The sequence below is a fragment of the Alnus glutinosa genome, chromosome 5 (genome assembly GCF_958979055.1).
Source record: "Alnus glutinosa chromosome 5, dhAlnGlut1.1, whole genome shotgun sequence".
Lineage (NCBI taxonomy): Eukaryota > Viridiplantae > Streptophyta > Magnoliopsida > Fagales > Betulaceae > Alnus > Alnus glutinosa.
Genome location: NC_084890.1, coordinates 29,926,686 through 29,944,470, shown reverse-complemented (window position 1 = coordinate 29,944,470; position 17,785 = coordinate 29,926,686). Strand labels below are relative to the sequence as shown.

At 33.6% G+C, this 17,785-nt stretch overlaps 1 protein-coding gene across 1 annotated transcript; it reads right to left on the bottom strand.

Moving 5' to 3' along the window:
- Positions 1-2,934: 2,934 nt before the first annotated feature.
- On the bottom strand, positions 2,935-13,915 carry LOC133868624 (receptor kinase-like protein Xa21). Its single transcript, XM_062305557.1, has 5 exons — positions 13,842-13,915; positions 11,881-11,952; positions 6,467-6,538; positions 3,554-5,557; positions 2,935-3,370 (listed from the first exon to the last, which is right to left on the bottom strand). Exons 3-5 carry the CDS (start codon positions 6,504-6,506, stop codon positions 3,018-3,020), a joined length of 2,397 nt encoding a protein of 798 aa, XP_062161541.1. The 5' UTR covers positions 6,507-6,538; positions 11,881-11,952; positions 13,842-13,915; the 3' UTR covers positions 2,935-3,017.
- Positions 13,916-17,785: the final 3,870 nt, after the last annotated feature.

Below are 17,785 nucleotides of genomic sequence, written 5' to 3'. Positions count from 1 at the left end.
GTACATCAAGTGTTTAAGTGTATCTTTAGATTGGGTTTAAGCTTGTTAAGCATTATATATATATATATATATATATATATATATATAAGTTAGTACATAAGCAATAAGCTATAAAAAGATTAACAATAAAGACGATATGCTGTAAGTATAATAAGGAGACAAATAAAATAGTAAACGTGTTTTAAAGATTAAAGTGGAATTAACCTATAACCAACGACTAATCTAATAATAGCTTAAGGTATTTAGATAGCTTAGAAGCGAGTGACGTGACGTGTGAGCATGCGGGTATAGGATGTCATAGAGTATGTGATTCAATAGTGTAGTCTAACGATACCAATGTTTGCAGGATCGTGTTCGAATTGGAGACTTTAATTGGTTCTCCAATGTAGAGTCTAAGTGACTAGAGTCCAAGAGAGTGTTCGAGTTGGAGTCCAATGCAGCCAAGGTGGGTATTCCACTTACTGAGAAAAATATTTATATTTTTATATGTAATAGATTGATAAAAATATATATTGTTTATGAAACCGAACAAATCATAAGATGAATTATATGCTTTGAGATGATTTGATTAGTTTTGATTATGTTTAAACTATCAATGATGTTTAAGAAATAGTGCAAATGTGAAAAGTATTGAATTGATTTAAAGTGTTTTATTCTGCGGTTGGAATTTAAATTATGCAAAGTTGTTTGAGAACATGTCATGTTGAAACTGTTTAGATTTTATGAAAAAACTATGTTTTGAATGATTTCAAAGTGTTAGATAAAATGTTAGATTTGTTTAGTTTTAAGAGGACGTGATTTAGCAACTGCATGATTTCAACATGATACAGTAGTGAAATATATATTGGTCAAAAACAGAACATAAAGCATGTAGTATAGAGCATACATCAACAGTAGTACAACAGTAAAGCAGCAGGATACAGTTAAACATCAGTTATCAGCATCGTGGGGGACCGAAGCCCCAGTAGACCCAATCGTGCATATCATGTATAACATTGTTTTATGAGTGATGTTTTTATGTTATGAGTAGTTTTCACTAGACGTGTTGATATGCATAAGTGTCTTAAATGAAAAATGCTTATGTATATTTCTATCGGATAGTCATGTGTTAAGATGTCATACATTGAACTTGAAAGTACATGGATACATGGCTACCCAGGCATGAGTAATGGCATGTCTATGAGTAAGAAGGTTGACTGTTATTGTTCTTCAGGAAAGACATGTTAGCATGATTGAGTTTTGCTCTGGTGCTCTCATGATCTACTGACGTTCGAGGCATGAAGCTGAAATATGATTAGATATGGTGTTGCAAGTGTTTTGTTAAAGGATGTTATCCTAGTATGGAAGAGTAAGATGCCATGTTCTTTGCTTAAGACTTATGTGTATACGTGATATCTGTGATGGAGTGATCGTATGCACATATGTCTGAGCGACCAATGAAAAGTATTATTATAGAGGGGTCTATATGTAGAAACTTCCAAGCGGTAGATTTGAACTTCTACATATGTTCACAGCTATATAGTATGTTTTAAATGTTTTCGGAATAACCGGTGTTTGTTGTATTAGCTATTGGTAAATTGTGACTAATATAGTGCTCGCACGACTAAAAATAAAAGAAAGATTGGTTCTTTGTGAAAACTTAGTCTTATATCACTGAGGTCTTAGTATGTTTTATGCTAAGGCGGTGAACTCATTCTTTCACCTATGCGGATGTGGATACCACCACAACCGTGTAGATGATGTTTCCTTGGCTGCAGGTTCTTCAGTATAGTGGATGAGTTGGTAGCAGTGTGCTTGGGATATTATGACTGAAGCTTGCCGCGGCAGTTGTAATTGTCGGACCACAGGTTGTCCACTATTTTATAGGTTTGGTATGGCTCGTGACCTTTGTGTCACTTATTCTTTGTAAAGCCATAGTTTTGTAATTATTGTGTTAATAAGACTCAGACAGATAGATGTTAAATGGCTTTTTGTTGTAATTAATTTGTGATAGATGTATAAGTTGTAATTTCTGCTATTCAGATTTATGTTTTTCGCTGCATAGATAGATATATGTTATACTTTGATTATCAGGTACATGTTATGGGGCATGTGCCATATGTTGGCTTTGCAACATATAGTCGTGCCACTGTGAGGACTCGTTTTACGTTTTGTATAAAAAAAATAAAAATAAAAATGGGTCGACACACATGTCACCAAACGAAAACTGATCTAACACTAAAATATGAAATTTATGATCTAATTATGCACATTTTTCAATCAAGCAAAAAATTTAATTATAAAATTAAAATGTAACCAATATTCCAAGAAATCAATTCTACTATGTCATACATAAAACAGTAATTTTAAGCAATCAAAAAATCATGGAAGAATATTAATCCATAGTTTTTGCTAGATAATCTAGGATAGTCCTTTCAATTCTCATTTCCTCAAATGACTGAATCTTGATTACCACAATATTGTTCATCCTTTAGATTTAGTGGAACTTCATCTTTCTTATAGTAGAAAATGATGCATAGCTTCTAGAAAATAATGTATATCTTGGACTATGGAACCATGTTCAAGCATGCCATAAATCTTTGGCATGAGGAATGGTATATGTTAGGATAACATGCAGATATGGTATTTATAGGTATAACACTACTACCGGCCCCAAAGATGCTAGGAATAATATGCGAATTTGAAAATATTATATTTCATCTCTTTTTTCACATCATTTAACTATAAATAAACCATTTTATTGTAGAGTGCAAATTTGAAATTTTTGTGTTTCATCTCTTTTTTCACTTCATTTAACTATAAATAAACCATTTTATTGTAGAGTTCAATACGCATAAAAAATACAAGTTTTTTTTTTTCACAATTATTTTTCTTTTGTCTTTTTCTCTAGAGATATTTCATGGAATATTTGTTGCAATAGTATGTGAAGTATGGTTTTCAAATATCAAGGGAGTCTTGGTATATTATTTCAAGAGCACAAACATGAAAGAGCTATAAACAAACTTGATGCTATCATACTAGCTTCCTTCACTATCTTGTAGAAACTTCAATTTGATCTTGTTGAGTGTGATTGAAATACTTTTTGCATTAACCCTCTGCTCAGGTAACTCTGCACAACAGTGCAATGCCAACTCCATTATGGATGATATGCAATCCTTTATAGAAGCATAATCACTTTCGGTTGTCAACAAATTGGCATCAATGACTTTAGTTACTGAAATGGCTGATGATTCATTTACCCAACGCTTCAAGCTCATTTCTCCAGCAAACATGTCATCAGTAGGTTTCTTTCTTGCGAAAGTTTCCATCAGCAAAATACCATAACTATACACATCGCCACTTGTAGAAACAATTCCTGCTGACCCATACTCTATTTGTAACAGAGCAAATAATTATGAGAACATAATAATGTATTGCACAATAGTGAATGAAAAAATAATTCCAAATATATAAAGTGCTATAGCCAATATTCTACAAAAAGGCTATAGTTAATCAAGTATGCATGAATAAAATGTCAGAGTTTCAAGTTCTAAATGTAGGATAAAAACATCACCTGGTGCCATATACCCCATAGTAGCGAGAGTCATGGTTTGCACCATAGAATCCCCATCACCCAAAAGCTTGGAAATGCCAAAATCAGCGACATGTGCGATCAGATCTTCATCTAATAAGATATTGTTGGGCTTTAGATCACAATGAACAATAGGTACTGAATAACCATAATGAAGGTATTCTAGTGCTGATGCGACATTGATCATTATATTTAGTCTTTGTAAGATACTCAAGCAGCGGTCTTGAGAATACAACCACTTCTCTAGGCTCCCATTAGGCATGTATTCCAGTACAAAAGCTTTGAAGTCCATGTTACTACAAGTGCTGATGATTTTAAGAAGATTCCTATGACGAATATTGCGTAGTACCTCGCACTCTGTATCAAAACTCTTAAAAGCCCCTTCTACTACCAAGTCAAAAATTTTTATTGCAACAATCATTCCATCTAAAAGTCTCCCTTGGTATACTGATCCAAAGCACCCTTTACCAAGTAAGTTGCTTGCACTAAACCCTTCTGTTGCTTGTAGAAGTTCTTGTTGGGAAATTCTTCTCAACGTGGCTAGTGGTAATGGGTTTTCCTCCACTGGAATTTTCATGTTCCTTTTATGGTGTCTTGTCCATACTAACACAAGAGTAACTACAAGCATTGTTAATCCAATCGTTGGTAATACATACTTGAGTATATGTGCTACTGCGGTCTTTTTTGGTCGAGGATCACTTGCTTTACATGGGGGAACATGCAGTCGAGGAGAACCACAAAGTCCATCATTTGACATAAATGATGCAGCAGAGAAGTTCACAAATGGTCCTCCTACAGGAATTTCTCCTTGTAGTCTATTGAAAGAAAGATTTAGATATTTGAGTTGTGAAACTGCTTCTAAGGACTTCGGAATCTCACCGAATAAATTGTTACAGGAAAGGTCCAAGAATTCCAAACTTACCAATTCACCAAAAGATTCTGGAATTAAGCCTTCTAATCGATTGTTCGCCAGTGAGAGATTAGCTAGATCTTTGAGGCTACCAATTGTTGTTGGGATATGACTAGATAGTTGATTTCTTGATAACTCTAATACTCTCAAGACCTTCATGTTTCCAATCTCTAATGAGAGAGGGCCACTTAAAGAGTTTGCTGAGAGCTTGACCTCCAAGATATATGTAAGGCTCCACAAGCTCGATGGAATCGTAGAGTTTAATTGATTAAAGTCCAAGTAAAGATATCTTAGAAAAGTGAGATTATTCAACCATGCGGGAATGGGTCCAGAAAGCTCATTACCACTAAAATGCATTTTATACAAGTTCTCCAAATGACAAAGTTCAGATGGGATGGGACCTTCTAGTCTATTATCATCAAGAATAAGAGCTTGAAGCTTGTACAATCTTCCCACAGTAGTTGGAATAGGTCCAACCAACTCATTGGCATGTAGGGACAAAGTCATCAAGTTGCTTAAATTGCCTATATCTCTAGGAATGATGCCCTTAATATTGCAATTATCAATGTAAAGACTTTGAAGAGAAGTAGAGAGATTTCCAATAGAATTGGGAAGGATGTCATTCATTAGATTATTTGACAAATCTAAAACTCTTAGATATGCCAAATTTGACAAAGATGAGAAAATGTTGAGCTTTGGAGTGGAAGAGTCAATGGTCAAGTTATTTCCTGCTAGGTTGAGCCACTTGAGGAGCAATAAATTACCAAGTGATTTTGGAATTAAGCCCGAGAATGAGTTCCCGTTCAGATCTAGTTCAGTAAGTTGTGAAGCATTGGAGATAGAGCTAGATATTGTTCCACTTAGTTTGTTTCCCCAAAGAACAAGTTCTTGGAGATTTGGAAGAAAGAAGCCTATATTTGATGGAAGATGGCCTGAAAGGTTATTGGACTGCATTCTAATTTGTTGTATTGTTGAGATATTAAAGATCTCAAATGGAATTGGACCACTAAAGTTGTTGAATCCAATACGTAACATCTCAAGGTTTGGTAGATTACCAATTTCACTTGGTATTGCACCTGCCACAATATGAACAACATGTACATTATTTTTTAAAACAAAAAATAATGTGCTTTAAAGGAATTGTACATACAAGTGAACAACATGCATCGCAATACATTGAGGGGTGTATTTGTTATTGTCTAAAGTGGGCTTCAAGAAGGCAAGATCCTATGTGCTTAACTTGGTTAAGTGGCCATGCATGGCAACTACTTATATAATGTCTAAGCCCAACAATTATTAGTCATTGTACCCTAATATGTCTTTTCATTCTCTGTATTTTTTTCATACATATAAATCATGTGTAGTCCTTTGTTGATTCTTTATTCTACAGCATTACTGAAATCGTGTTTTCTCTGCACTGCTCCATTTGTGCTTGCAAGCAACCACATTTAAAAAGCCCAACCGACATACTCAACCCAGGGGATCATTTACACCCACTCAAATTCTCTACTTCCACACTGTTTAAATCCTTTAGTTTCCTGGTATTTTATGGACAATTTTTTTTTTTTTTTTTTTTTTTTTTTTTTTTTTTTTTTTATACTTTTGATTGAAATATACCAAATTTGAGGCAATAAAAAGGCACATATCGCAGGTCGATGATGTCTACTGGATCAGATAACTCATGCACGACAGATAGAAACCAATTCAAGCATAAACTCTCCAAGTCAAAGAACAATCAAGGACAAGACTCATAGTGAATCATATCTTATGATCATTGTGTATCAATAGGTTTCATCTTAAGTTCATTGTGTATCAAAAGGTTTCTATTAGATAGGTATCATACAAATCTTGTAATGGATAACTATCTCTTTGATTATAAATAGAACATACTGCTCTACGTTTGAAGTAGGTAGATTATACAGAAATCAAACAAATTCTATAATGTCGTCCATATAATCAATAAATTAAAACATGATTAAACTTACCTCCAAAGTTGTTATTGAGAAGTAATAACTCTCTGAGCATGGTTAAGTTCCCGATTTGCGGAGGTACTCTTTCTGTGAATGTAAAACAGTTACCATTAATTAGAAACAAATTTTAAATTTTGTTTATGCACAAAATGCTAAAATAACACTAACTTATTAGTGTAGAGATCAATGACTTCCATTGAAGACGTGTTGAAGATAACGGAGGGCATCGGCCCAAAAAGCATGTTTTTTTATGAGATAACTTTCTCGCAAGGTGGATATGTTGAAGATAACGGATATGTACAATGCATGTTAGCCCAAAAACCCTATCCAATTATCAATGGCTTAATTGTGTTTTTCTTTGATATTTTTTATATTTTTGGCATTGATGATTGTATAACTATGAGGATTACATTTTTGTAATTGGTTTTAATGTTTAATGTAATCATGATGAAATGTTTATCTTGTCTATAAGAAAGCTATTTATCTTGATTGTGCTCAAATTATATTTATTGTTCAAAAGGTGATAAATGTAATGGTTATGCAATGGTATTATTTGAACATACAATAAGACGTTTTGATAGTTCATGCTTAGGATAGACAAATACATTTTAGGTTAGAGTAGTTTAGGTAGATGATTTGTACTAATCTTAAGATGAGCTACATTTAATCATTGTTTGTGTGTAGTCAAGTTAATGAATTTGATAGTTCATGCTTAACAAAGATGGATTACACTTATTTATTGATGATAGTATTTTCTTGATATTTTGTTGTGCGCTTGATAACTACACACAAGTAATATCATGCCTAAAATGAATGTCTCATGTTAATATAATAGCCATTGTTATGCGGATGGCAATGAAATCAATTCTCTATTTTCCATTTCATTAAGTTCAACTTTAATTTATTTTCAAACATTTAGTTTCAGTTGTTAGTTTATAAATCAAAAATCACAAAAACATCATTTTCTAGGGATAAATTAGAATTGATTTTAGTTAAGCTTGATAGATACAACCAACGCAATTCCTGAGAATCGACACCTTCAATAGAGACACTATTCTACAAAGATTCTTGCCCTTGCGAGTGGTAATAATTTATTGTGATTAAAAAAGTAATCTTTATAGGTTAATTTGATTATATATATATATATATATATATATATATATATATATATATATATATATATATAAATATAAACAAATTGTAATTTTTCAACCAAAACTATTTTATATCGAAACATATAAATGTAAAAAATATTAGAAAATTGGTGCGAGAATCGGACCACTTTTCCAAACTCCTATTAAAGCACCAACTAGTGATGAATTTGACAAGATTGTCACGACATGTGGAAACAAGTCTTCATCTGGCTTTAGAATGCCGTGCACCATGGCCTAGAAATAGGCATGTCATTTTAGAACATCCAGATCGATGTTCAGATGCAATGTCAGTCATGATGACCGAAACCCACTAGTGAATTAGTGATGGCTTTCACAACATTTGTCAATGTCATGTGCACAAAGTTGACCCATCACGCAAGTCTTGGTTTCTGCTTTGAAACTTGTGGATAGTGCCAAATGCCAATTTGAAGACCTTTATGTATACCATGCCAAAACTTTCGACATTGGAATAAATTTTTGTTATTTTATATTTTTTTTAGTTTTTACTTTATTTTAATAATTTTACAAAGGCTATTTTTGTCATTAGGAAGACATTAGCATTTTTTGTAATTTAAGGGAAGACATTAACACAATTGATAGTTTGGGAGGGTACATTGACAATGAATTGGTAGTTTGATGGAGTTATGTGTACTCTTTCCTAATTATTTTTACATGTGTTCAAATGACTTGGGAAATGAGATGATTATGAGAACAAAAGAATGATTTTAAGTAAGACATGTTATTTCAAAAGGTATAAGAGAATTTTTATTTTATATTTATGCTAGTCTCCCACGTATAGGAGATTTTGTGTCGGTCGAGCTGATAGTGGAAGACAGTATGCGTCAATATTTAGGGCACTAGTATTGTATTATGGGTCCCTCGGGACAGCACCAACTCTATCAAGAAGGAGTTAACGACTCAATCAACATATCTGATTGAACACCAATCACCACTACGTGTTACGAGTAAGGTTCTTCCAACCCAAGGGATAACACTGTAGCAAGAATAAATCACGCTCAGTTTGTTAATACATTTTGTAGTTGTTGGCACTTGAACAAACTGGATCGGAGTTGGCCGTAAAATTGATTGTAAGACACACCGAGCCTTTGTAAGTTGGGAAGAAGATTAAAGATATCTTTTGGAAGTCCACTAGATAGCTTATTATAGTAAAGAACTATGACTTGCAATGATGACATGCTTGAAATAATGGAGTGCATGGGACGAGAAAGCATGTTATTTTCAAGATAAATTTGTCGTAAGGTGGATATGTTAAATATGGAGGAAGCTGGTATGGAGCCCGAAAGCTTGTTATATCCAAGATTTAATATTTGCAATGAAAATATGTTAGATAGAGATGGTGGAATACCTCCTGTGAAACTGTTACCGTTTAAAGACAAATTTTGAAGTTTGGATAACCACACCATCCATGATGGGATTTCACCATTAAAGTTATTGAATCCAAAGGATAAGTGTTGCAACCGGTAGAGATGAGATAACTTATTGGACAGAGAGCCACAAAAACTATTGTTTTCAATGCTTAGACTAGCTAGAAATGAAAGGTTTCCTACGTGTGAAGGAATGGTGCCTACAATGTTTATGTAAGAAACGTTCAAAAATTGTCGTGTAGAGGAATGGTGCCTACAACCCTTTAATATCGTGTTGGGTTTGTAATCGATTTACGGGTCGTGTCAAAAATTGCATATCCTAGTTTATGGTAGTATTTCCTAATTAGCTCACTGCTAGTTGACGTGAAAAATTCTGCTTTAGCTCTCCATGTTAATTACTTTTATTAATTAATTCAGGTGAGTTATAGATAGATATTTTGAGAGATATTTTCTTGGTAAATAGGTGTTGGGAAACCCATTGAATTAATTATAAAATTAATTAAATTTGAGGGACGTTACATGTGGGATTAGAAAATTGGGCTCTTGAACATATAAAACAGATATGAGGTTGTGATCATAGATAGGTATAGGTGAGTAATATATAGGACAAGTTTAGTAGGTGATGGTGCAAGCTAAGTGTGAATCGTGGGTCAGGCATCGTACTACAAGTTAGGGTTGGTGAGTTCTTAAGATGAGCTAAAACAAACTGTTTTGTTGCACAAGGAAGAATTTTAAGTACATATGAGCAATTATGGATTCAGTGGAATTAAGGGTCAAAGAGGCTTACGCTGTGAATATGGTTAAGGAAGAATAAGACCTTTCTTAGGACGAAGCTAAGGACAAAGCAAACCAGGTTTAGTCACTTAGAAGCGCAAATTTGAATTTTAGTAGCAATAAACAATTAAATTACTATCCATTAAAATTTTCTTTTGTCCCTGAATTGTTTAGGTCCTTTTGTTTCCTTATGTGCTTTGGACAAATTATTTTGTACTTCCAATTGAAATGTACCCATCGGACGCAATAAAAAAAAAGAAAAAAACAAATAAGTTTAGTTACTGATGTCATTTAGATTTATAATCTGTCAATTAAAGCAGGGCTATACTAATTCGTAATTGCTTATAATCTGTCACTTTTTCTTCGGCCTATACTAGTTGATTTTTTTTTTTTTTTTTTTTTTTTATCTTAAATAATTGATTAGCACCCTTCCTAATCCATCATTTAGAAAAAGAAAAATTGCTACACCAAAGTCTAGACTTAAGAGACACTACAGGTTCTATGAAGAAAAGTAGTTTCCAACTTTTTGAAATGAATTGAACCAAAATAAAGAAAAAAAACTCATGTCAAGTCCTTACTATATATGTTGTCTTTACCATTGATTTTGGGACAAAAGTAAGATGGCCTTCATGTGTGTAAACAGAGGGGTCATTTTCTACCCCTTCAAATGTGCCTTGATTTTATATAGCTTGCTTTCTTTGGATGAGAACAGAGAGGGTCCACTTTCCTATTCCTCTGTTCAGATTGTTCTGTTTTTATCCTTCGATTCACCAACCAATATCATTCACAGAACATGGTGCTAGCTTTTTATGAAGACCGTGAACCAGTTCGCTACTTTCAGACTTTCAATGAAATCATCATCAACTATCCCCTACCTTGGCAAGTGTGCAAGGATTGCCATAGGGTTAGGTATTAATTTTTCTTTCCATATTTTTATATTCTCCCCATTCTAAACCCTCCATAATATCAAATCGTGTTGATGCTTTGGTTGCAAAGTTGGCTGGTAGGATTGATTCCTGGTTAGTGAGACATTTGTCCTTTACAGGAAGATTACAATTGATCACTTCTGTTCTCTTTGGCCTTTAGGTTTTTTGGGCTAGATTTTTCATCATTCCCAAAAAGGTATCCGGCTACTTGAACAGAAATTCAATAGATTTCTGTGGTGTGATAATGATTTCAAAGCTAAGGCTAAGTTTTCATGGGATCGGTTAGGTTTTCCTAAAACTGAAGGTGGGCTTGGTATTAAGAGGCTTGAGGTTTGGAACTGTGCTGCTATGCTTAGTCACATATGGAGTCTTTTTGCACAATCAGGATCACTTTGGGTTGCTTGGGTAGAAACTAACTGGCTTAAAGGGAGGAGTTTATGGCATATTCCGATTCCAAAGAGTTGTTCTTGAAGTTAGGAAAAGCTTCTCAAGCTCCGGGATGTGGTTAAGAATCTTCTGAGTTTTGAAGTTGGGAATGGGCAGGATATTTCACTTTGGTTTGATGATTGGCACCCGGCTGGAAGATTGATTGATGCCTATGGGCTCCAGATTGTTTATGATTCTGGTATTGGCATTGATGCTAGAGTCTCTTTTGTTTTGCAGAATGGTAATTGGGTATGGCCCCCTGCCCGGTCCGATCACTTAGTTGAAATTCAGAGTAGGCTACCGCGTATTGAATTGGGAGATGTTGATGTGCCTGTTTGGAAATCTAAGAGTGGGGGTTTACTCTTGTGCTGAAACTTGGAGCTTACTTAGAGTTCACTCTCCTGAGGTCTCATGGTGGCGTGTTGTGTGCATGGTTTCCACAAACCATTCCTCGGCATGCTTTTTTGTTATGGCTTGTTTTTAGAAAAGCTATTACAAACAAAGAAAAGATGTGTGGTCAGGGGTTTACTGGAAATACATTGTGTAGATTCTGTTATAGTTGCCAAGGATCAATTGAACACCTCTTTTTCCAATGCAGTTTCTGTCGTAGGATCTGGAGGAATTTGATGGAGGCATGTTTTGGACAAATTATTTTGTACTTCTAAGTGAAATGTAACCATCAGAGGCAATAAAAAAACAAATAGCTTCAAATACTGATGTCATTCGTATATATAGTCTGTCAATTAAAGCAAGGCTATACATACCTCCAAAATTGTTGTTGGAAAGGTATAACCCAGTGAGCAAACTTAAGCTTCCAATTTCTGAAGGTACACTTCCTATAAAACGTTAAAATTTGCAATTAAACAAAGTGGAAGAGACATGACCTATAAAACAATTACCATTACAAACAAATATTGAAGTTTGAAAAACAAAAAAAAAAAAAAAAAAAAAAAAAAAAAAATTGACAGAAAGAAAGGGCTCATGAGTCACAAATGATCCATTAGTATCTCGAGTCTAGTCACACCATTTGCCAATTCGAACATAATTCCATTGGATAAACATTACCTCCTGTAGATCCAGTTACTTCCTTCCCACAATATTAATACTCATTCATTAGTCATCGTTAAATTAGTCAACATAATCATTGTTATATCTAATAACCTCAGAGAATACTGAACAATGCCAATTTGCCAAAAGGCTTCCAACATAATAAATCATTTTTTCTTTGGCCTATACTAATTGATTTTCTTTTTTATCTTAAATAATTGATTAGCACCCTTCCTAATCCATCATTTGGAAAAAGAAAAATTGCTACACCAAAGTCTAGACTTTTGAGATACTACAGGTTCTATGAAGAAAAGTAGTTTCCAACTTTTTGAAATGAATTGAACCAAAATAATTAATTCGTTTTATGAATAAGAAACTTGAAGAGATGTGAATTTTTTACAAATAAGTAATGTATCCCAATTTTGGTATATCCAATTGTAGCGAAGGTCATCGTTAATTAGTATTGTAAACTCATTTTCACAAACATTTGCAACCCACGTCTTCCTTACCATCAATGAGGTTTTTTTTTTTTTTCTTCTACAATTGCTTAATTTTGTTTTCTTGTGTCCTCTCGACGAATTATTTTGTACTTTCATTTGAAAGATACCACAATGGAGGCAATTAATTAAGGCAAATATGTTGAGTCAATGATGTCATCCATATAATTAATCAACTAAAACATGACTAAGCATACCTCTAAAGTTGTTATTGTGAAGGTATAACTCTGTGGGCATGATTAAGTTTTCAACCTATGAAGGTACGCTTCCAGTGAAATAGTTGTACATTAAAGATAAATATTGCAGTCGTTTGCACTTGAACAAAGAAATGGACCCCAAAAGCTTGTTATATCCAAAACTTATTATCTCCAATAAAGTTATGTTACATAGAGATTGTGGAATACCGCCTGTGAAACTGTTACCAAGTAGAGACAAAAATTGAAGTTTTGATAACAACCCCATCCGTGATGAGATTTCTCCACTGAAGTCATTGTATTTAACAGATAAGTGACACAACTTGTAAAGACGAGCGAACTCGTTGGGCATAGAGTCATGAAAACTGCTGTTTATGACACTTAGGCTAACAAGAAATGAAAGGTTCCCTATGTGTGGAGGTATAGTGCCTACGAGACCCATATAAGAAAGGTTCAAAGCTGTGATTCGATGATGACAAAAACCACAAGTGATACCGATCCAATTACAGACAGAGATGCCAGCAGACCAATTGTTTGTCAAAACATTATGAGGATCATAAGAAATACTAGATTTTAAGGCAAGAAGAGCTGATTAATCGGTGGTAATGTTAGGAACATTTGCAACAGCTTGACTTGCCATGTAACATTGTAGCATGAGAAGTGCCACAAAAAAAAAAAAGGAAATGGGAAACAAGTTCTCGATCTGCATGAGTCGTGAATATTGTTGGTTGAGGTGTTGGTCAGGGGTTTACTGGAAATACATTGTGTAGATTCTGTTATAGTTGCCAAGGATCAATTGAACACCTCTTTTTCCAATGCAGTTTCTGTCGTAGGATCTGGAGGAATTTGATGGAGGGATGTTTTGGACAAATTATTTTGTACTTCTAATTGAAATGTAACCATCAGAGGCAATAAAAAAACAAATAGGTTCAAATACTGATGTCATCCGTATATATAATCTGTCAATTAAAGCAAGGCTATACATACCTCCAAAATTGTTGTTGGAAATGTGTAACACAGTGAGCAAACTTAAGCTTCCAATTTCTGAAGGTACACTTCCTATAAAACGTTAAAATTTGCAATTAAACAAAGTGGAAGAGACATGACCTATAAAACAATTACCATTACAAACAAATATTGAAGTTTGAAAAAAAAAAAAAATTGACAAAAAGAAAGGGCTCATGAGTCACAAATGATCCATTAGTTTCTCGAGTCTAGTCACACCATTTGCCAATTTGAACATAATTCCATTGGATAAACATTACCTCCTGTAGATCCAGTTCCTTCCTTCCCACAATATTAATACTCATTCATTAGTCATCGTTAAATTAGTCAACATAATCATTGTTTGGAAGGGTGCTAATCAATTATTTAAACACTAAACCCTAAACCCTAATAAACCACTTTTCATAACGTGTTTGGAAGCATTTTTGTTTCTTCTCATTTTCTTTTCGGATTAAGAGTGGGTAGATCCCCTTTGATTAAAAATAAATAAATAAATAAAATAAAAAAGCATGATAAGAAAGAGACCAAGCATTCAAAGCAGGCTATTTTGACTAGCCAACGTTGAAACGGGGAGAAAAGTCTAGTTGCGATATTTTTGGTGAATACTGTTTCCTTACTAAAAAAAAAATAATAATAAAATTAAAATATATAGGGCAGCGCGATATGATTGTTGAAAGAATAAAGAAATTTTAAAAAAAATAATATTTAGATAAAACTATAAAAGTACATTTAAAATGCTGAATAAGATGTAGATGGTTTAAAAAAAGAGCGAATTTTTGCTTCATTTTTTTTTTTTTTCTAAAAAGAAAAAAAAAAAGAAAACAAAACAAAAACAAAAAAAAAAATTGAAAGTAAATTTGATGAGCCAGCCTGACCTGAATGTTATAAAACAAGTGGTTATACTGTTCCTCGTAACTCTTATAAGCTATATCACGTGTCAATTCTTGAATAAACAATATAATTGAACGTGTCTTCCCCATTCAAACTCGTGCCAATCAATTTCATTTTGCTAATCTTAATTTGGTTTACAAGGTATAGGGTATAGGGTATATAGGCTATATAGCTTGATGCGTGCATAAAACTTCTAGTAACCGTCACGGTTTTCCCACCCCACAGCTCTGTCAGCTTGTCTCGTCTTGCAAAACTTTAGATAAATTTCTGGCAAGGTAGATATGTTAAAGATGGAGGAAGGTATGGAGCCCGAAAGCTTGTTACATCCGAGATTTAATATTTGCAATGAAGATATATTTGATAGAGATGGTGAAATACTTCCTGTGAAATTGTTACCGCTTAGAGGCAAATTTTGAAGTTTGGATAGCATATCCATTTATAATGGGATTTTACCACCGAAGTTATTGAATCCAAACGATAAGTGTTGTAATTGGTAAAGATGAGACAGAGAGCCATGAAAATTATTGTTTTCAATGTTTAGACTAACTAGAAATGAAAGGTTTCCTACGTGTAGAAGAATGGTGTCTACAATGTTCATGTAAGAAAGGTTCAAAAATTGTCGTGTGGGGGAATGGTGCCTACAACCTTTTAATATCGGGTAAGGTTTGTGACGGATTCATGAGTTGTGTTAAAAATTGTTTGTCCTAATTTGGGGTAGTATTTCCAGTTAACTCCCTGTTAGTTGATGTGAAAAATTCTTGCTGCTTTAACTCTCCATGTTAATTATTTTTATTAATTAATTCTAGTGAGTTATAGATAGATCTTTTGAGAGATATTTTCTTGGTAAATAGGTGTTAGGAAACCCATTGAATTAATTATTAAATTAATTAAATTTGAGGGACGTTACATGTGGGATTAGAAAATTGGGCTCTTGAACCATATAAAACAGATATGAGGTTGTGATCATAGTCCATAGATAGGTATAGGTGAGTAATGTATAGGACAAGTTTAGCAGGTGATGATGCAAGCTAAGTGTGAATCCTGGGTTAGGCATCGTGCTACAAGTTAGAGTTGGTGAGTTCTTACGATGAGCTAACGAACCGTTTTGTTGCACAAGGAAGAATTTGAAGTACGTATGAGCAATTATGAATTCAGTGAAACTAAGCGTCAAAGAGGCTTACGCTGTGAATAAGGTTAAGGAAGAACAAGACTCTTCTCAGGACGAGGCTAAGGAAGAAGCGAACCAGGGTTATTCACTTAGGGAAGCATTAATTTGAATTTTAACAGCAATAAACAATTAGATTACTATCCATTAGAATTTTCTTTTGTCTCTGAATTGCTTAGGTCCTTTTGTTTCCTTATGTGCTTTGGACAAATTATTTTGTACTTCGTACCATCGGATGCATTAAAAAAAAAAAAACAAATAAGTTCAGTTACTGATGTCATCCATATGTATAATCTGTCAATTAAAGCAAGGCTAAACATACCTCCAAAACTGTTGTCGTAAAGATATAACTTTGTTAGCATACTTAAGCATCCAATTTCTGAAGGTACACTTCCTGTGAATCTATTGGACGACATCCATAAAATTTGCAGTTGTTTGCAGTTAAACAAAGCGGAAGGGAGCGGACCTATAAAACAATTACCATTTACAATCAAATATTGAAGTTTGTAAAAAAACAATAAACAATCTAACAAAAAAAATGAGGCTTAGTCAATTTGTCCATTATATTCTCCAACCTAGTCACAACATTTGCAAATTTGAGAATACCCGTAAAGACAATTACCTCTTGTAGATATTGTTCATTCTCTCCCACCATACCCATTTATTAGTCATCATTAAATTAGTCAAAATAACCTCAGAGAATACATAATAATGCCAACTACAACAATTATAACCTCATGCAATAAAGAAAAAATAAGTTAGTTAATGATGTCATCTATATATATAAGTAGTTAATTAAAGCAACGCTAAACATACTTCCAAAATTTTTGTTATTAAGGTATAACACTGTGAGCATATTTATGCTTCCAATTTTTGAAGGTACACTTCCTATAAGACGTTGAAATTTGCAGTTATTTGCATTTAAACAAACTGGAAGAGACTTGACCTATAAAACAATTACCATTACAAACATATATTGAAGTTAGAAAAAAAAAAAAAATCTAACAAAATAAAAGGGCTTATGAGTCACAATTGATCCATTATTTTCCCGAGTCCAGTCACAACATTTGCCAATTTGATAAACATTACCTCTTGTAGATATTGTTCCTTCCCTCCCACCATACCCATTTATCAGTCATCGTTAAATTAGTCAACATAATCATTGTTATATCTTATAAAAACCTCGGAGAATACAGAACAATGCCAATTTGACAAAAGGCTTCCAACATAATAAATCACTTGTTCTTCAGCCTATACTAATTGATTTTCTTTTTTATCTTAAATAATTGATTAGCACCCTTCCTAATCCATCATTTAGAAAAAGAAAAATTGCTACACCAAAGTCTAGACTTATGAGATACCACAGGTTCTATGAAGAAAAGTAGTTTTCAACTTTTTGAAATGAATTGAACCAAAATAAAGAAAAAAACTCATGTCAAGTCCTTACTATATATGTTGTCTTTACCATAGATTTTGGGACAAAAGTAAGATGGCCTTCATGTGCGTAAACAGAGGGGTCATTCTCTACCCCTTCAAATGTGCCTTGATTCTATATATATAGCTTGCTTTCTTTGGATGAGAACAGAGAGCGTCCACTTTCCTATTCCTCTGTTCAGACTGTTCTATTTTTATCCTTGAATTCACCAACCAATATCATTCACAGAACATGGTGCTAGCTTTTTATGAAGACCGGGAACCAGTTCGCTACTCCCAGACTTTCATTTCAGCTTCAAGTATTTATTTGAAGAAAAAAAAAATATATATAGAAATCTTAAATTTAGATTTAAAATCTTCGTAAATTTGAAACTTAAATGAGTTAAATTACAATGTTTTAGAGTTTGATCGATGATGCAAGCCAAAGTGTGAGAGC